Source organism: Paecilomyces variotii (assembly GCF_004022145.1).
Source record: "Paecilomyces variotii strain CBS 101075 chromosome Unknown C8Q69scaffold_1, whole genome shotgun sequence".
Classification (NCBI taxonomy): Eukaryota; Fungi; Ascomycota; class Eurotiomycetes; order Eurotiales; family Thermoascaceae; genus Paecilomyces; species Paecilomyces variotii.
In genome coordinates this window covers 729,384-749,064 of record NW_021167140.1, presented here as the reverse complement: position 1 = coordinate 749,064, position 19,681 = coordinate 729,384, and the positions used below count along the sequence as shown (strand labels likewise).

The 19,681-nt window shown below is 49.1% G+C and overlaps 7 protein-coding genes across 7 annotated transcripts; 2 read left to right on the top strand and 5 right to left on the bottom strand.

Moving 5' to 3' along the window:
• Positions 1-428: 428 nt before the first annotated feature.
• On the top strand, positions 429-2,284 carry C8Q69DRAFT_449673 (putative ER-golgi SNARE complex subunit). The gene is made up of 4 exons (XM_028629383.1): positions 429-983; positions 1,080-1,261; positions 1,314-1,889; positions 1,949-2,284. Exons 1-4 carry the CDS (start codon positions 728-730, stop codon positions 1,982-1,984), a joined length of 1,050 nt encoding a protein of 349 aa, XP_028488706.1. The 5' UTR covers positions 429-727; the 3' UTR covers positions 1,985-2,284.
• Positions 2,285-4,398: 2,114 nt separating this feature from the next.
• C8Q69DRAFT_440172 (hypothetical protein) lies at positions 4,399-4,995 on the top strand (the record flags this gene model as incomplete). Its single annotated transcript, XM_028628624.1, has 2 exons — positions 4,399-4,523; positions 4,611-4,995. The coding sequence occupies 2 exons, from the start codon at positions 4,399-4,401 to the stop codon at positions 4,993-4,995; spliced, it is 510 nt and encodes a 169-aa protein (XP_028488705.1).
• Positions 4,996-5,186: 191 nt separating this feature from the next.
• Positions 5,187-6,541, bottom strand: C8Q69DRAFT_9716 (D-isomer-specific 2-hydroxyacid dehydrogenase family protein). Its single transcript, XM_028634234.1, has one exon. It carries the CDS (start codon positions 6,422-6,424, stop codon positions 5,378-5,380), a length of 1,047 nt encoding a protein of 348 aa, XP_028488704.1. The 5' UTR covers positions 6,425-6,541; the 3' UTR covers positions 5,187-5,377.
• Positions 6,542-7,330: 789 nt separating this feature from the next.
• Positions 7,331-9,712, bottom strand: C8Q69DRAFT_523751 (hypothetical protein; the record flags this gene model as incomplete). The annotated part of the gene is made up of 1 exon (XM_028633570.1): positions 7,331-9,712. The coding sequence occupies one exon, from the start codon at positions 9,710-9,712 to the stop codon at positions 7,394-7,396; it is 2,319 nt and encodes a 772-aa protein (XP_028488703.1). The 3' UTR covers positions 7,331-7,393.
• Positions 9,713-10,008: 296 nt separating this feature from the next.
• On the bottom strand, positions 10,009-12,134 carry C8Q69DRAFT_449664 (hypothetical protein). Its single transcript, XM_028629382.1, has 2 exons — positions 12,041-12,134; positions 10,009-11,987 (listed from the first exon to the last, which is right to left on the bottom strand). Exon 2 carries the CDS (start codon positions 11,924-11,926, stop codon positions 10,277-10,279), a length of 1,650 nt encoding a protein of 549 aa, XP_028488702.1. The 5' UTR covers positions 11,927-11,987; positions 12,041-12,134; the 3' UTR covers positions 10,009-10,276.
• A 1,109-nt stretch (positions 12,135-13,243) lies between these two features.
• Positions 13,244-15,014, bottom strand: C8Q69DRAFT_396440 (hypothetical protein; the record flags this gene model as incomplete). Its single annotated transcript, XM_028627738.1, has 3 exons — positions 13,244-13,783; positions 13,846-14,196; positions 14,256-15,014. The coding sequence occupies 3 exons, from the start codon at positions 15,012-15,014 to the stop codon at positions 13,244-13,246; spliced, it is 1,650 nt and encodes a 549-aa protein (XP_028488701.1).
• Positions 15,015-16,185: 1,171 nt separating this feature from the next.
• Positions 16,186-18,764, bottom strand: C8Q69DRAFT_9618 (SUR7/PalI family-domain-containing protein). The gene is made up of 3 exons (XM_028634221.1): positions 18,382-18,764; positions 16,922-18,314; positions 16,186-16,863 (listed from the first exon to the last, which is right to left on the bottom strand). Exons 1-3 carry the CDS (start codon positions 18,569-18,571, stop codon positions 16,320-16,322), a joined length of 2,127 nt encoding a protein of 708 aa, XP_028488700.1. The 5' UTR covers positions 18,572-18,764; the 3' UTR covers positions 16,186-16,319.
• Positions 18,765-19,681: the final 917 nt, after the last annotated feature.

The following is a 19,681-nucleotide window of genomic DNA, read 5'->3' as shown; positions in this document are numbered from 1 at the left end:
GGGCTATATTTGTTGTATTATAAGAAAACAATAGACAAAGAAAGACAGATTGAGGGGAAGTAAGCGAAGAGAGAGCGTGTACGGAGTATTGGGTAATTATTAGCTGTCAACGGCGTCGCAAGGTGGGAGAGCGCGGCTGAACGAGGCTGACGACGAGTGAGCGCTACGCCACATTCGACCGAGGGTATGACCCCTGACGAAGCGCAAAAAGAGTGCAAAGAGAGTATCACAACGGCCTCGTTTCGATAAGAATGAGGCGAAATATCGATAGAGACGTAGACAGTAAATATGGAGGAGAGAAAGATACAACGATGTCGCGACCTGAATGGCAGGCGGTGGCTGATGCGGCGTAGTAATCGTGGCGGTGCCAGTTGTCACGTGGGGTATATCAACGCTATTCCCTTCTTGGATTGCAACGAACGCGGCCAGATTGTCCAGGACAACTGGAAGGCGTCTTGACTGAGTATTGCAATTCTGTCCGGTCCAACTCACAGCTCGTCAAGTCCTGGGACTTTCAGAATTGACCAGTCTCCGGATCTATCGCCTCGCATGGACAGGTAACATATCTTGTCCGCTTTTGACGCCATCAGTGTTGTAGGGAGAGTCGCTCTGTCTCGCCGGACTCCTTATCGATTACACAGCTAGCCCTTCAGTCGCACGATCTATTCCATCCACTCGTTTCTACGCCAGATTTACGTCTACTCTCCATAATATTTTTAATTCCATCATGGCCGGCCCGTCGATACAAGACCGGACCAATGAGTTCAGGTCCATCCTGGGGCAGGTTCAGAAACGCCAGGCCTCCTCCAAGGTCGGCGCACAGCGTCAGGCATTGCTGTCGGACTCCCAGCGCATGCAGGCGAATGGAAGTCCCGATGGCGCTCAAGCTAGCAGGAGAGCTCGATCTGAATTCGCGAGGAAGGCCGCGGAGATCGGACGAGGCATTACCGGTACCACAGCTAAACTGCAAAGATTGGCAGAGTGTAAGTAGCATCCGCAGATATTGAACGCTCATGCCAACAGAGTGTTGTCCATGACACCTGTGCAATCATTTTACGCGGCAGCTAACGGTTTCATAGTGGCCAAGCGAAAGACTCTCTTCGATGACAGACCCGTGGAGATCTCGGAGTTGACCTACGTGATCAAACAGGATCTGGCTTCTCTCAACTCGCAAATCGCAGGCCTCCAGGCGCTGACGCTGGCGCATCACCCGAAATCGACCCGCAATAAGGCGGATCAGGAAGGCGAGCACAATGACAATGTATGTGGATCGGGACAGCAGCTGGTCTGTATTTGCAGCTAACCTGGCACAGGTCGTGGTTATGCTGCAGGGAAAGCTAGCAGACGTTGGAGCCAATTTTAAGGAGGTGCTGGAAGTGCGAACAAAGAACATCCAGGCATCCCGGTCACGCACAGAGAATTTCGTCTCGTCCGTGTCGTCGAAGTCACAGACCGCCTTGGACACTCAGCGCTCAGATTCCCCGTTGTATACCGCCCCCGGAAGAAGTAGGACGCCTCAGCCAGGGTACCAAGGAGGTGCCAACGATCTCCTGACTTTAGAGCCGGCGACATCTTCGCCTTTCTCGCGGCCAGGTGCACAGTCAGATCAGCAGCTTCTCATGATGGAAGAGGCTCAGCCCAACACGTCGTATATCCAAGCTCGAGGGGAAGCCATTGAGGCTATTGAACGTACGATTAATGAGCTTGGCGGAATCTTCGGGCAGCTAGCCACCATGGTTAGCGAACAGTCGGAGATGATCCAGCGGATTGATGCCAATACGGAGGACATTGTCGATAACGTCCAGGGTGCGCAACGTGAATTGATAAAGTATTGGTCCCGAGTGCAGGGCAACAGATGGCTTATTGCCAAGATGTTCGGAGTACTAATGGTAAGTGGACATCTCCGGTTATGGCAGCAGAAGAACTTGCACTGACTCCTCTTCTGTAGATTTTCTTTCTCCTCTGGGTTCTAATATCAGGCTAGTCCTGCGACTGACCCTTTGAACTGTACATTTAATCGGATGTGTTTAATTCCTTCTATTTGGCGCTGAGTTCTAGCACTGGTTTGCTGGGACCTTCGACCTTCTCGCGATATTATCTTCTCGCTTCGTCTTCTTTGCATCAGCTTTGCTGAGAGAGTCGGATTCTCTTTTCATTCATCAATTCAACTTGCTTTTTTGGTCTTTCTGTCTGTTCTCAATACCATCGGAGGAAACGAGCACATTACGGATACCACACGTTGGAATGTATAGACGCAGTCCTTGAAACCGAACCAATGCATCATCAATAAATAACAATTTAGTTCTCTTCTACTGAGACTCCTAATGTTCGAAATCGCACAGCATCTGCCTGCGAACCAAAGCGATGATCCTTACAGTATGCAATCCTATTCGATCGCACCAGAGGGCGATCTCTAGCACTGGCACTCCATTCCTTGACGTAGATTCATCAGTGACTGGCTCGTCGGTAGAGTAACACTAGGATCTTACAAATGATATATACTCCGTATACTAATCCAAAAGAACAAGAATCCAATGGAAAGAGCAAGTCCACGAAAGAAAAAAAAGGAAGAGACAATGGCCCGAGCCGCGATTCGAACGCGGGACCTCTTGCAGTTAGGTGTCTGTTAAGTCATCTTAAGATCTTCAAGCGATCGTGGTGTTAAGGGTGTTAGGTGTATTAGTATAGCCCCCGCCCTATTAGTATGCTTTTTAAGTGCATTATTAGTTATCAGTTCTTCAAGAACTTAAGTGTTATGCAGTATCCCACTAGTGAAGGTAGAGATTAGTTGTTTATTCCTGATTATTAGGGGTTATATCTTCTGGGAACTTAGACATACAAGCAAGAATCATGCCACTAGACCACTCGGGCTGTTGTCGTAGGTGGACAGGGTATTCGTAATTTCACGAAGGCTACGTTAGCTACAGAGCTAACAGGGGGAAAACCAATCGGAGACATAATAATAGTAGTACGAGTCGGCTGTACGAAATGGCGTTCTATATTCAGGAAGATAAGTGCGTCTTCGGGAGATAAGACTATTACATTGTTTTGAAGTCTAGATCTTGCTGACAGCGAGAATTCTCCGTTGATGCTGAAGAGAAACCAGCGGGTACTTATTAGAAGCGAATAGAAATGGAACAAAAAGAATGCTGCTATATTGAACTTTATTAAAGACTTCTCGACGACAAAAGCGGTTTGTTGGAGCGATGGAAATGTCTAAGAAAGTCTGTGTTTATATACAGTCTCAGTCAAGGACCCGTCGTAAATTCCTTATCGTGAGTTAGATCGCATCTAGACTCGCTCACTAGTTAAGTATGTGCGGCAAAACAACAGACTTTGGTGAGTTAGTTGTCCCCGAAGAACACCTAATGCAATAAATAAATAGCACCTGGAGAGCAGGAATGGAAGCAAAACAGAAAAGGCGTAAGATCAATCAACCAGAAGGCAATCTTTACCGTTGAAGCCCGGATTGCAGTACTGCAGAGAGATCAGAAGAGCGCGTACTGTAAGAAGCAGATTCCTAGTTGATCGCCTGCTCGACTTAGTTTCCCTGATGGAGCAGTTAAGCAATTCCCGAGTGTGGGGGAAGTGGATAATAGCTAACTAGTTAGTTAGCTGTAGCGATGGCATTTGTTATGCTGTTGCATTCTTTGTGTTTTTGCCCTTGAAGAAGAGGCTGGAACACTGGCGTGGAATCTTGAACGGATCATCCCGCCCGTGTCAACAACGTCCGCAAGAGTCTCTGCATGGCCTATGGCGTCCTGTTGTTCGCAACAACAATCTTGCAGAAATACCACCGGTGGCTGGAGATTCCGCCAAAGCGCAGGGCTGTTGATGATGAGCCCGCAATCCCCGCTAGGAGCCTAACTAACTCGCTGAAGGAGTTGTCATTTCTCAGGACTGGTGTCTCAGATTGGCCAAGCCACAGTTACAACCACTCTCCATCTTTCAGGGGCTCGACCAGTAGCTCCGCTAGGAGATAGGACCGTGTCGCGGGATGATAGTAACAAGGACGATAGGAATAATAATAACGGGGCCAGTGCCTTGTTCCTTTGTTTCCCTTTCCCTCTCTTCATGCGACTTGCCTGTTCGCCTGTCTCTCCTGTCGTGCTTGTCCTATTTCCCTCGTTAATAACGCCTCTGGATGCAGTAACTTAATCGCGAGTCCAACGTTATCGGGTCCAATTCAGGACCCTTGCTTAACGCGCTCACAGTCCCTCCTTTTTTTCCTGGTGATGCTCGAGCGCGGATGCATTCATCTCAGCGTCTGAAAGCTGAGACTTCCTGAAAAGGGACGAGACACGCGTGATATTACAATTATAACCAGCGATACGAGCCCATATCCAATTGCTTCTTTATTCACTTGCTTCTTCGTGCTCTATGACCCAAGTATTCACAATGGGCCTTGACGTTCGTTCTATACTTTTGCGACGAGATTGTTCTGCTGGCAGTGACAGTCCTGAGTGCGAGAAGCCGGTCAGTAAGCTTTTGATGAACGCCGTACCGACGGCTATCTTGGGATTGTAAGTATATCCTTACTGCATACGCCCCGATCGTCTTTATATTGTCTAAACCGTGCGATAAGAGCTGCTGCTGATCTCTTGTTGCAGTGTCGTCGTAACCGCCCTTGTCGTGCTCGTCGTTCTTTCGAGACGAAGGAAGCAACTGGATGCCCTGGAGGATGTTAAGGCCCGTAATTATGATATTGAGATCGATGATGATTATGACCCCCCAGCACGCCCCGGCGACAAAAAGCAGCCGACAGTCCGCATGGTCCCAGTTTCGTCGCAAGGATGGAGACCTCCTCAGATAACAGTGCCACTCCCAACCGCATCAACAGGCCGGGATCCAGCCCGGACCCCCAGAATGATGGATACCGAGTTCGATAAAAGCCCCTACTATCACGCCAACCTGGATTCAGCGCCCAAACCCGAGCCAGAAATCAGCCCAGAGGCTATCGCGAAGATGGCACAGACAGAGAGACACATGCTATGATGCGGACACTGGAGGAAGCAGTCGTAGGATCCGTGGGCCAGCAGAATGCGCTGGCTCGTTACCTGTCCGGTGCCCCGGAACCTTTCTATATATGTATGCTACAATCGTTACGACTCTGACCTCCGTCTGAGAAATGCCATTCAGCCGTATCTAAATGCAGCCTTTCACCTATTCTTGCTAATATCTGGCGCGACACACGTCCATATTCACATGAAATTAGCTTCCAGAAACTACCAAAGAGTTTCAATCTCGTTGCGTGCTTGGCCACAACCCAATCTCGTTGAGACACTACCAATGCTTATCCAGTCATCCAGTGCAAATGCCAACATAGCAGATACTCTACCGATGACCTCGCCAAGATAGACTATTCCATACATACAAATCAATTCAATCGATTGGGAACCGCCTTTCCATCCAACCAGTGCTCCAAATTGGCTGCCGTTTGCGCATACCACGAACTGATATTGTCTGCTTCACCGTATCCCATATGCGGCGAAAGGAGCACCTCACTACGTCCATCCTCGCCCCATCTCGTCGTCCTCCATTCGCTGTCAACGGGAAGAGGCTCTTTGTTAAAGACATCCAACGCCGCCCCACGGATCCGACCAGCCTTCAGAGTCTCCAAGAGCGCTGCTTCATCGATTAACGGTCCTCGAGATGTGTTGATCAACAAGGCGCTTGGCTTCAGAGCCGCCAGCTCCTCCTTGCCAACTATGCCTCGACTCCGCTCGGATAGCACATAATGCACACTGACGATATCCGCGGTGCGAAAAAGATCCAGCTTTGAGGACGCCACGCGGATCGAACCGACCGGTAAACCGAGACTCTTAGCGGTCTCGTCGGCCTTTTCTTGCGTCAGACTAGACGACCATGCGATCACCTTCAGGTTGAATGCGAGGACGGCAATTCGTGCCGTTGCTGCACCCAGTTTACCCAGGCCCAACAAACCGAGCGTCAGACCAGGCAGACCAAGCGCCAATGTCGGGCCCTGCCACGCGCCACTCTTAACCGCGAGATCATCTCGAGCGATATGTCTCGCCAACCCCAGAATCAGCGCCCACGTATGTTGTGTGGTAGCGTCGGGCCCAGCCTTCGAACGACTCTCCGTCCCCGCGACGATAATGCCGTGCTTCGCAGCCGCGACAGAATCGATGGACGCGTTACGAAGACCTGTCGTAAGGAGTAACTTCAGATTAGGCAGTGCTTTAAGCACATCTTCTGTGAAAACAGTCCGCTCGCGCATCGTCGAAATAACCTCGAACGGCTGCAGTCGCTCAATCAACGCCGTTCTGTCTTTGGGATCGCGAGTGTCCAGCGTTTCGGTGAAGCTAGTCAGCTCGACACGACCAGAAGAGACTAGCGATTCGAATTTGGCTGGTGCTAGATTCTGGTAGTCATCTAGGATGGCGACTTTCACCGGTTTCGACATTTTGCTCGTTGGGGAGAAATAATATCGAATACAGTCGTGGGATTGTTTTCGTTTATGAAATCCTGTGTTGTTTCTCCGATCTCTACAAAACCGATGTGCAGTAGAACGTTCTCAAAGCGAATACTATTCCATTCAATTCATGAGTCAGTCAATGTTAATCGGTCTTGAATGAGCGAAGGAGTACAGCGTCGTAGATGGTAAGTTACTGAGTTGGCTTGTAATCAATCACGCCATATGCCCACTTACTTGATTTCCAATCCCCTTTTCGGACCCCCGATGGAAAATAAGTATCAGAGCGATAGTTACATACTTGGCAGCACAAAAGGTGACTATGCTCCGAAATGCGGGGAATTGTACGGAGAGTACGGAGTAGCGTTGATTTTAGATCGGCTAAAGGATTGGCAGCGGGTTAGGATTCATCCGCTGATAGCAACAACATTCATGGAAGAGGATAATTGTTGTTGCTTGCCCATGTACATAATTAAAGTTGGCTTCATCGTTAGAATCAGATCATAGATAGATTGATCCACCCAAGCCTCAGAGCGGCCGATATTATCACAATCAATCTCTAATCTATGTAAACGCTTCATACATAAAACCGAGGCTTATCGGAATAATTTCTAGCAAGAGTTGTCTAGGAGTTATTCTAGTTTGTAGCTTATTAAGTATTGATCGCCAACAGGAAATTAGACCACCATAACTCCTGACCTGCTAATAGATGCTGGGTTAGAATGGATCAAGCAATATCCCCGGGAACCATAACTGAAACTTAGATCAACAAGATAAAATAAATAAAGACGCTATTATGCCTCAGTTGAGAATCAGATCAGATATCTAGGTAGTTAGGAAAAGAATAGACGGGGTCATGCATGCCGACATTTACTTAGAAAGTTCAAACACACAACCCTTGGTGATCAGTAAGTCAGTATTCTGACATCAACCCCAGCCACGGTTCATAAGTCGCACGGATCATGAGTTATATTGCTCTCTTTCAGGCATTTTCCCTTTCATATCTCGGCGAAGATTTCGTACACTATCTCGTGAGTCCCCATATTGATCCGGACCTCCTGCAGAAGGTTTAAGACGACCACTAGCAGCGAGAACATACTCACGGCCGGCTCTCATGGCACGAACTTTCGGCCCAAAGAGGTCATCGCTTATAAAGGTCTCTTCGGAACGCTGGCGCGGAAGATGGGTTTTTATACTACTCCTCCTACCCGACATACGCAGTGAACCAGACACGCTTCCAAGATCCACTTGACTTAGTCTGCTCGAGTTGGGCGATGGGTCGGTTCTCGTCGAGTGTTCGCTGGGGTTAATATGTCCGTACGGCGTGAGGTGTTTCGGTGAACCCTCACCATGAGACTCGAAGTTTTCATATTCGTAATGACTTCTCGTCTCTTCTATATCATCCTGTGAAATGCCTTCCATATTGTTAAACCCTTCAATAGTGCTATGTATCTCACGAATAGTGTCTTCTGAACCGTAGCTTCCTCTAACATCATAGAGAGCTCTGTCTTCTGGATCGTAACGAGTAGCTGGGAGGTATTCCAGTGGTTCGTCGGGGAGTCGTGAAGCTCTACTATCAGACCAGGCTGCCTCGGAAGAAGATCCGAGTTCTGATAATATGCTTTCCAGCAAAGGTAGAGAATTGACCTTGCGTATAACCAACGGTCTCGGATGAAGACTAGTGATGGAATGGGATCGCGATTCTTGTCTCTCAATGACATTATTAGGGTCGTAGTCCTCACTATGTGGCGTGTCTTGACTGCCTAATCTGTTACCGCTATTGAGCCCAGAGCTAGCTTGCTCAGTACGCTCTTCCCAGCGAGGGTCATTGTTCGCGAATGTACCCCATCCATGCATGGTGGATACATCTCTCGAATGACCGGTATATGACGGAGAAGCCCTGTTTCTCGATCGCAGAGGGAAGACTTGTTCTCCAAACCCGAACCTTCTCTGAAGGTCCCGCTTTCTCGATTCATATTCAGGATCTGTATTTTGATCGGAATAATAGCGAGGGCTATCCTTGCTCCATTCTCCCTGGTCGTTTCTCGTACTATGCTGTTGCTGCTGGCCATTGTCTGCTCGTAACGACGCCATCCGAGGAAACAAAGGTGTGTCACAATCCTCAGTGCGAAGACCAGTACTAGGCGTGAGTGGCGTTACAGGACTCGGTCTTTTCCATCCTGGACTTCCGGAATTGTGAAGCTTGAAGAACAGCGGTTCGCTTCTAGGTCGTTCAACCATCTCCATTCTTGGTGTGCTTGATTCAGGACTGACATATCCCTGTGACCAACGCTCAATCCCCTGACCAGTAGGACTCGCATATTCAAAGCCTTCATGATCAGGAACTTCAGCATAACGATCGATTATAGATTCGATTTCATCATTGGCCCCATTCCCAGACTGGTGATGCCCAGCTTGACCAAAGTCTCCTGCATCACCCGTCTCATCATGCAACTTCAACGGAGCCACACGGTGATGTTTAGAAGGAGTAGCAGGACCATGTGTCTCCTTCAATGGAAACTGTTCGTTCAAAGGACTTGAATTCGGACCATATTTTGCATTATCATCAGGCGGTTGTGGACAGGGACAACCCAAGTCTCTATTTCTGGAAAACATCGAATGCGGTAGAATCCTCTTCACCAGCGAGGTTGGAGAACCATTTCCACCTGAGCTTCGTAAATCTCCCATAGGAACGCGAAGACCAAGACCACCTGCACTGCGAGTCTGTGGTCTATTGATATCGGGTAGACGTTCCTTTCCGCGTTCGCTGTAGAAGCGCTTCCGCTTCTTCCTAAAGTACCAAATGGCAAACAGTAAACAACAGAGAATAACAACCAGTACAGCAATAACGGCTATGATAACCGTAGGGGCTTTGCCCTTTTTCGTGCCGTGGGCCTGGGTTTCTGTTGGAGTGGTAGAAGATGTAGTAGCTGTAGAATTCGAAGAGATAATAGTACTATCAGACTGTGTAGCAGTACCAGTTGGGAATGTCGTGAAGAAAGTGGTGGTATACCATGATGTAGTCTCCCTCGAAGTAGAAGTCGTCTCTGAAGATGTCGTTGGAAAGGGAGGCGGGATCACTGTAGCTAGAGTTTGGGGAATGCTGAAGATCGGCTCTCCTCTTTCACATCTGAACATTGAAGTAGATACTGATCTTGATTCACTGACTTCTTCTATATCAATCTGGGAGTCTCTGGGATGCAGTGTATTCCTGTCGGGGTCCGATAGTCCATGAGTGCTTGTTTGTAGTGCCATGAGAGAGACAAAAACGAGGAACATTTTCAGTCAACAAGCCTCGTAACGATAGATATCTCCGTTTATCCAAGCGGTCGTATCTAAAAATCAAATGGTCCAGGCATTTGGAACACGGTAGGCTTAGAGATTGTAGAATTTCGGACCCCCCGTCACCTTCATAAGGGCGTGCACGAGAGGCTGCCTATAGTGTGAATTCACTACAGGGTCCTCTAATAGTATACCGAGAAGAACCGTCAGATTACTGTGATATGAAAGCACAGCAGTGATAGGCGGCTATTATACTAACTTCTATAACTCATTGTATTTGATAAAAACTATTGCTTTTAAGTGGACACCCAGTTATTTTATCACTGTTGGAAATTCTGAATGTAATTGCACAAACGCCTATACATGCAGCTCTAATAGAAATGCAGCGTGAGAACAGTTGTGATGATGAGCCTCATGTTAATGCACCCTGACAGATGAATAAAGAATGATTGCCAATCGAAAAAAAAAGGAAAACTGCTTGCAAAAAAGGGGCCTCCAATATTGCACACAAACTGTAGAATAGGCATAGAAACAAATATTTGCAACTGAATCCCTGTTAAATTACTTATCCTTTTCTTGCGAGTTTTGCTTGTCGCGTTTAGAATTGCGCTTTTGAGACTGAACCTCATCCCTCTGCCTTTTCAGCTCTCTTTCCAGTCTCTCAGAGAATGCTTCTAGAAGCCATTCAGCCTCCTCTTTGTCACCCATTAAGGGACTCCTGCTACCCATCCAGCTCCATTTTGGTGTCCTTCTCTGGCCTTCGTTGTCCTCCGAAGAGCCCGTCTGCTGGATCGATGTCTCATCGGCGTCAAGCGGCGGAGCCCGGTGATAACTTGCGACTGACTCGTCCGCTCCGAGGAGCTTAAGGTAGTATGCCCACTCTTCGTAGCTGAACCTTTTTGGAGGATCACTATTCACATAACTAAGCAACTTCCGAATCTCACGCATGAGGAGATACTGCTTATGGTGAATGTTTTCAGCCCTAATATCACCCTTTTCACGCGCTTGTTCCTCTTCTTGGAGTTCCTCCTCTTCCATGACACTTTCCGCCTGCTCGACTACCCGTGCCTGCTCCCGATTGGCCTCGTTATTTTCTTGCTGTTGCGCATCTTCAGTGTCGTTAGGGCCCCTGGCTCCGATAGAGAAACGAAGCAGATCTTTAAATCTGTCTGTAAAACTCTGCTCTCCAGGGAGAATGGTTAACTCTCCCAGGTATAGTGTAGCATTGCGGATCCCCCTCACGATAGTGTCTCCCAGGTTCGAAATAAGAATCGTAACAGTTGGCACAGCAAGGAGCGACCAGAAGACAAAGAACGGCTTGGCCCAATTGTTGACAGGGTATATGTCACCGTAGCCTATCGTCAAGAGCGATGTATAGGCGAAATAAAGTGCCTGGAAATACGTCCAGCCTCGGTCTCTCTCTGATCTCCAGAAGGCCACTGCACCAAGTAGCCAGAACATCATCCACACGGTCAAAGAAATAACCAACGAGACCCATTTTTGCTCGATTTCAGCTATTCGCCGCACCTCTCGCATAGCCAGAAACTCTCGTCTTCTCCTTTCCACTTCATCATCACTTCCATCTTCGTTAGCATTTGGCGAGAAACTTCGAGGGTCCTCATAACTGGCTAGGACCCGTTTCAGAAGAGCCCTCCGCGTCTTCTCAGTTATGCGGCCGGCCAGCTTTTTGCTTCCTTTCTGGAGCATAAGTGATCTTATCGATCCAATGATTAGACCAATAATCAACAAGCCGCCCATTGCAAATGGAAACAGCAAGCCTCGGCCCAAATGGGTACGAGGGACAAAGTCGCCAATACCGATAGTCAGCAATGTAAAGTCAGCCCAGTATATGGCATCCAAATAGCGCCACTTTTCGATGTGCGCATAGACGGCAGCTCCGCCTAGGAGATACACTAGAAAAATGATAGTCTGTAACATGAGTGTCCTTTGACTCGTCGTAAGATTAAACTCCTTTGTATAGTGACCTTTGTATGCACCGTAGACGGTAATTAGCAGCAACGAAGAGATAGCGAAGTAGATGGCAGCTGCTAGTATGCCATAATAATAAGCTTGTGTGAGGGTGTGGGCTCTCGTGTCATTATATGACTTGAAGACTGCGAGTAGACATATCAGCATTATGGAGGAAATGTACCATCCAATAATGACGATTGGCTGTGAGATAGAGAAGCGTATCCGTCGAGCCATATTCATCAGCAGCGCGAAGTTTGATATGAGAGCAAACGCAAGAGATACTGCATTGACTGCAATTACCCTGCAACAAGAGTCAGCGTTTCGTATGATACAAGTTGCGAAGTCAATACAGACCATGCTGGATCCGGAATTTCTTGGGGAGAGCCTCCACTTGGAGCCAATTGATAAGTCCAACTCTGAGCTAGACTGCAAATGCTGAAAGCGTTGGCCATTGGGCCCAGAGTTCCCTACATTCTAGTATCAGCCTTAAAATGTTGCAATCCATTTGGTATCCTCAACCATATTCAGTAGCATGTTATCGGCATCAACGTACCGCTACCAACGGAATCGCCGTGGACGCAATCCACCATCTGGCTGGTTTTAGGGCCTCTGCCACATCTCCCTCTCGAACCCTTAGTTCGTCAGCCCAGCCAAGCTCAGGGCGCTCATCATGGTCTGTCCCTAGGTTCGTGGAATGTCTATCAATCTCAGTCGCCTCTTGCGCTATGGTACTGTCCAGACCCGGGTCGTTCATGTTGCCCTGCCTCTAGAGGCGGAAGGCACATTCCAGATTGCAATATCCTAAAAAAAAGGCAAGAATACCTTCTTTACATTCATATCACGAGTCACGCTTGTTTCTCCATGATTTGTTGAAAAGGTGAAATTGTGTTTCCTTTCCCTGACTTCAATCGATCAGTACGCTACAGATGAGTGGAACACTCCTTTAATAAACCCATAGAACGCAAGTGCATTCCAGGGCTAGCCAGCAATTTCATCCAGTGCTTAATGACGCAGTGCTCACCGTCTGCCTCTTGTGGCTATACACATTTTCTCCTTGTCGTTTGATCTGCGAGCTATCTTGGAATTGTTGGTGGTGCCGGCACCCCTGACGTCAGGGTCACACGTGAACCAGGCACTCGAACGGCGATCTCTCATCTTTGCTTAGCCAGTCAGCCTGGAGTTAGCTGCTTCACTTCCTGTCTGTTACAGTAGTAACATGGCTGTTTATTTGATCTGCTACTCTCTGATTTACTATCGAATAAGAGGTTCATAAGATCATCAATGCGAGGTCTCTGCCACCGATTCGCGCATCTGGTAACGCACTCACGATGAACGATTCATAACCAATTTTCATCCCAGGTACAGTACATAGGTACATTTTGGTCTATGATTGATACAATCGCCTCCCAGTAATAGTACACGACACGAACTGCATCCTCAAACCCCAATCCCAAATATCGCCAATAAAACATCCGCTACGGCAACAAATACCACTTTTGATCATCGGCTAGTTATCAACGAAGGGCTTATTAACGAAGGGCCGTCGCGCTATCAACACTATTCTGCAAGGATGCTACGGCCTCCGTCTGCAGTGATTCTGTTGCGTATCTTCATTCTGATGTACCGCGATCCGAGTTCTTTCACTCTCTTTTCGCTTCGACCGGAAACTGGAGATGGTGGTTGCGCTATGGACGGGATGTCTCCAGTCATGTCGACTTCTGAGGCTGATCGGTTCCCGTTAATCTCGCCGGTGTCGTCCGTGGCTACGTCGACAGCCGCGGTGGGGCAGAATAGGAGGGCTTCTCCGGTCTTCAGCTTGACGATCTGGTCAAAAAGATTACCTGAGTCGACTGTTGTCCTTTGCTGTCGCTGTTTCCCAATCAGCGCTGCAGCAAGATGAGCTTCGAGCATCTTGTACCATGCTGGCGAACTGAACCGGTGTACGATCGTTACGTTGCAGAGATCAAGGAGGTCTGGAGATAGTGTAGGTTCTTGAGTTGCGATCACAACTCTGGTGCCCAGATGTCGCTGTTGTCTGATTACCGATAAGAGCGTATCAGTGAACTCGAGGGCTTCATTGGATTTGGTTGACAAAAACTAAAAACCACACATCAGTCCAAGGCTTAACAATTTATCATTCGTGGGTGCATATCACTTACTTTGTGGGCTTCGTCCAGAGCAATGAGGCGACCGCTAGTTCCACGATTCTCCAAGAACAATGACAGACATATATTGAACAGCGCACAAGCATCGTTCTCATCGACGAAGGGGCAGCTCAGGTCTACGATTGTCAATGTGCCCTTTTCGAACTCCCATATATCGGCGGTTTTAGACGACGATTTCGGTGACGTATCCAAGAAAGACTCGAGAAGCTGAAGGCGTAGTCTCAACGGTGCAAGCTGGTCTTTCGAGAATCTCTCCGATTCTAACCTCTGTTTGAAGAGCTTATAGTTCAGGCCTCGCGATCCCTGAGATTCCATAGCCATTCCTCGCAGTACTTGGCTAAGTACCTGGTCAAAGTCAGAGGGGCTTGAACTGGTATGTGTGTACAAAGACTGGATCTACTCACCTCAATGTAGAGCGGAGTGTTGCCCTCGCCTCCTATAGCCATCAACGTCTTCATCATGGTGATGTTCAGATACTCCTCTCGGAAGTACATAGGCACCACCTTTGGTTTTGGCGCATGGGCAGGAAGACCTGGGAGGTTTCGGTATAGCTTCTGCATCGTCATGAAATTGCTTGGTGACACTAGGACGCGCACGGGAACTCCATGAGAGCACAGATATGCAGCTTCACAGAGCTGAGTGGTCGAAAAGTTCGTAAACTTGTCGTAATGAAAGATGATCCCAGCAAGTGGACGATGAAGAGTTCCTGTTTTGGAGGGAGTGAGGAGCATATTTTCAAGCATGCAAGAGAGCGTGTGACTCTTTCCGCTGCCTTGACTGCCACAAATGAAAGTGGACCACGGTGCCGTTATGTTCGCGTACATGAGGTTATTGATCTGCTTTTCCGGCTCTGGCTTCGTTTCTGACTCGTCATTGTCTCCATGAGTTTCCAACCTCAGCCCTATCAGTCCGTGCTGAGGAAACGTCGATGTGTTCTCCCTCGTAAACTTGAAGAGCGTCTCCTTTGCAACATATTTCTTCACCTCAGCGGAGAACAACGGAGCAGTCTTCATCTCGTCCAGGAGAGAACCATTGGAATCCGCATTCGAAACCGAGCCAGCTCCATCTTTTCGATCATGAATGTCGAAGAGACTCAGATGCCTTTCGAACTCTGCATCCTCAACTGTCTTGGAGGCAACTCCAGACGAATGGTCAGTAGTCATATTCGGTTTGAGGCCAGAGAATGACCACGCGAAAGTGCTGGGTTTCCACGGATTCCCAAAACTCGCAGCAGAGGCTCCTCCAGTAAAAATGGAGTTCTGTGAGACACTGAAATTGAACTGATTCTGGCTTGCTTCCTGAGCAGCCATGGTGGTGTACTTATTGGAATTACCAGGACAAAATGTGAAAGGAAAGGATGTCTCCACAGGAAAAAGGAAAGTTCCTCGATGTGTAAAAGAGAGGTGAGGTCAAAGAAAGGCAACGCAGCATAAACAAGTCGTAAAAGACGGTGGATACAAAACAAAACTAGAATGTGAAAGGAAGACGGCGATGCTGATGTGCGCGAATAGAAGTGACGCCAGGAAAGGTTAGACCAGCAGTACCTTTACCTGCAGAGGTTATAGAACATCAAAAAGCCCACCTCACCACAGCGAAGACGGACTTCCATGTCTGGACACTTTCTCATGTGGAACTAACTAAGGTGGTCTGGCAAACATTCAAGCTTCCCCAGCAATCCGGAAGCTAGCGTCTGTCAGGGGAAAAACGCGGATCACTCTCCACATGGCGATAAGATAAGGTTCATGGGCAGGTTTCCTCTGCACTCTAAAAAGACTACCTTTTCAGTCCAAAGAAAGATTGAATAGAATTGTGCTATAAGGACTAGACTAAGATCGCTCCAACGGTGCTTTAAAAGCGCACTAGATGGATGATTGTGATCTTATCCTGAGGAAACTCCGGTATCAGAGCTTCTGCTCAAGTCGCTTGCCACAATGCGATATTAGCTGCTGGACTAATTTCATATCTTACTCGTAAGATGAGGCACCGAGAAATGCTGAAAGCTGACTTCTGCAAGTGTATTATCAGCAACAGCTGGTATTGCTTTGAATCGTTGGGTAACTAGAAACACTGAGCCGGCCCGCACGAGAAACGAAGTAATGATCCACAGAGAAAGAAAACTGAGGGCCCACTGGACACAGTAGAAGGAGAACGCCAAAGCTCGAGACAAAGAGAGATAGCTATGTCCCCAGGCAGACATCATGGAATGAGAAAGGCAAAGGAAAACGACAGGAAGCCCACAAATGTGCGTGCAATGCACTCAAACGCGGGTATGTGAAAGGATGGGATGACCAGGCGGAAGGGCATATCCAGTTCCGATGGGAGTCACAGCATTCGCTGCATAAAGACACAAGATGCGCGCAACCAAGCAGCCATTTCATTCATCACAGCAAGTCTTTTCAAAATCTACAGCCAGACATGCGGATGCAATCATTAATATACAGTGCGGATCAAATGGGAACAAAAAAACTTTAAGGCATAGGGTATCTTCCATCACCACGTAGAGAAGGCAGGGTTGGCATCCGCCCACCGCGATCAATGCCACCACCCCGTCCTCTTCCAGCCCGCAAATTAAAATCAGGGTTGTCTTCAAGTAGAATGTCTTCTCTCCGTTGCTGTACCATGCGGCTTGGAGGTGGCGGTGGGCGCCACCTGGGGTTTATGCCTCGCTCCGATATAGAGGTGAAATGACTGACATCACTGGCGGCAGGCGACCGAGCGCCCTCCGGTATCTCGTCGTAAGAGCCGCTCACTGGAATAATTTCAATGGGGGGCGGTCCCGGAACAAGTGCCGATGGTACCGGATCATTCGAAGCAGGAAGTCGAGGCGCCGCAAATTTGGGCTCGATATCTTCATAATAATTATTTTCGGGGCGTGGAACCGGTTCCGCACGGTTCATAACCTGCCTTTCGTCTACTGGCGGTAAGCGTGGAAGCCGAGGCTCGTTTAAGGGCATCGGATCTGCTGCACGGGGTCCGTTATCAGTCCAACCGTTACGTGGTGGGACATACGGCCTAGAATGTGGGGTTAGCTTGCAGAGTACACAGTAAACGAAGCGCGAATATATCTTACTCTGTCGGGCTGTACACGCTCGTGGGACTCTGGTCTCCCATTTGTCCCACTTGCGCATTTTGTGGTTGCAGCATGTCAGCAGGAGCCTGAGCTTCTGGATAAGGATCTCGCGGTCTGGGACCTGCCGCCTGAGGTGTCATCTCGAAAGCTTCAACTTCACGGTTCCCGTTGTTTGGTGGCATATCCATCCCGACCGCTCCAGGCGGGGGACGTCTCATCGGACCGCCAGGCGATGGGCCACGGGGTCTGTAATCGTACTCTTGAGGGATATCGGGCACATATCCGCCGAAGTTGGGAGGCGGTCGAGGGTCAGGGCCTGGACCGTAAGGACCGAAACCACCTGGTGGACCGCCTCTGGTCTGCGGATAGCCAGGAGGTGGTCCCCGTTGGCCTCTTCCCCTCATCATGCCTGGACCTGGAGGAGCACCACGCATGGGGCCTGTCGGACGACCCCGTCCGTTTGGGGGCGGCCCACGCGGTCCACCATAAGGACCTCCCCGGCCATAACCACCTCTCGGGGGGTAACCACCTCTGCCTCGAGGTCCGGGTCCCTGTGGTGGCCCTCTTCGTGAACCCATACTGCTATCGGAATATTGATTTCGCAGTCTAGGGTCTCCTGCCTCAGGAGGCATACCGGGCCCGGCCGTATAAGGGGGGCCCGGTGGAGGAAGAGGGTTTCCAAACTCATCGCGCGTGAGGTACGGTCGTTGATTACCTGCAGGTGGTCCAGGTGGTCCTGAGGGCCCATAGCGGTCAACGCGGTCGTTTGGCATTGCACCCGTTGGCATATTGTTCGCATTTCGAGAGTTCAAAGGCAGACGATCATCATCGGTTGATCGCCCTGTTACGTCGAATTCAGCGACGGCGGGAGCATTGTCTGAGGATGGCGCACCAGAGATGAGAGGAGCCTTGGTCTCCGTGCTGAGCGGCGGCGGAGAGTCCGCCTTGGCAAAAGAAGCAGCCAAAGCATTCTGGCGATTGTAATAGTTCTCACCACTCATCTCTGCATTTTCTGCAATACGTCTCTTCCTAGCCTTCCGACTCACGAGGGTGCGTCGCATAGCACAAGTGACGACGCCACACGTGACCAATAGAATGGTTGCCGCGAGCACAATCCAACCACCCCATTGTAGATGCGGGACAAAAAGAAGAATATCGACCAAAAAAGCCAACAAACTGACAAGAAGTGTAGGAAGTAGAAGAATAAGAAGGCCCAGTAAGTATCGCGGGGAGTGAGACGGGGCGTGGAAATGGGCTGCGAAGGCCAAGCAAAGACAGACGAAAGTAAGGAATGCCGCAATTGGATGGACCACGAGAATGGAAGAGAGCGACGTGCGCGCGCTGGATGGTAGGTCGAAGTCACTGTCATTGGAGCTGGAACTGAATAGACCCGCTACAGAAGCAAAATATAAAAGTCAGCGCACGGCGCAATTCAGTACTTAAGGAAAGGGGGTCCTGACTTGTGCTGTATCCTATCCTGAGCTCACTGCATCCATCTTGTTTGCAATATCCGAATACCCCAAAGTCCACATTTTCAAAGGTCGCCAGCGGGATGCCTTTTACGATCGGGGTCGAGATCACCGATAGGAGCAGGAGTGCGAAGGCCGCAAGAAGCAGTATTGTGAGCGGCGTAGCGGGCTTGAGAAGCATGGCCGAGTCGTGGCAGGCTCAGTAGCCACCACCAGTCCGATGGACGAGAGATTCGATTATACGGGGAACAACCTGATGGCGACGAGCGCGGTCGAAAGCGATATAAGTCGTCGCGGGATCATGAGGATGGAAGTATCGATTGCGCCGTCCCTGACGGGCTGTAATGGTTGGTGGAAACGAGTGTCGTGCAAGCAGAGCTAGCTCTATTGGACCATGCCCTCCCCAGCCAGAAACAAGCAGACAGTTGAAATCAATTCAACGTCTGTTAAGGATAAAGAAGGCTAAGCTAGGTGCCGAGAAGATGGAAAAAGAGCGTTGGGCTGACCGATTGAGGTTGGAGTTGGAGATTGCGATCAGGAGCAAAGCCGCCCGGGGGGCGAGTGGAGATTCCGTACCTTGGGAGATGATCAAGCGTCACAGCCTGCGTTCCAAGGCTGCGCCTCAGTCTCTGCTCGATCGTTGATGAAGATGATAGTTAAGTTAACCAAGAACAAGATAGCACTAGATACTCCTGACGACGTGAATTCGTGCACCATCTCTCGCGTTCCTCTTTCGCGGGCCCCTATCGCGTTGCGACGTCGTGACATTCGAGTCGAGACTAAGACCAGCCGGCTTCATTATTGCCCCCTCGCGCTATGAGACGGACTCACTAACCCCACTTTACCTTGATTCACGATCATCATCGACACGAAGTCTGGTCCACTCAGTACTAAGTATTCCAACTCTCATCTTTCGAGGCAGTTTATGGTACATTGCTGACTCCAGATAACTTCTGAGACAGACATGCTCAAAGCCATACTTCTGTACCAGCTACGAACCGTATTTCTTGGCGGAGTGTCTCTGCCATAAATCAAACTGTTTCTCTGGTTTCTCTGGATGTTTGGTCGGTCTCTCGAGAGTTTGGAACAATGCGCTACTACCAAGGATAGGTTCCCGACCTGAGGCTCTTCTTGTATCAGCATCGAGCAACTCCACCCAGTTAATTGTATCAACGAAGACCGGATCCCTGGGACCAAATTGCTCGAAGAGGAGACTTGGAATGAAGACATTCATTAACCCTCGAGCTAATCTACAGTGGTTCACCTCCATCAGGTATCATGCGACCATTCC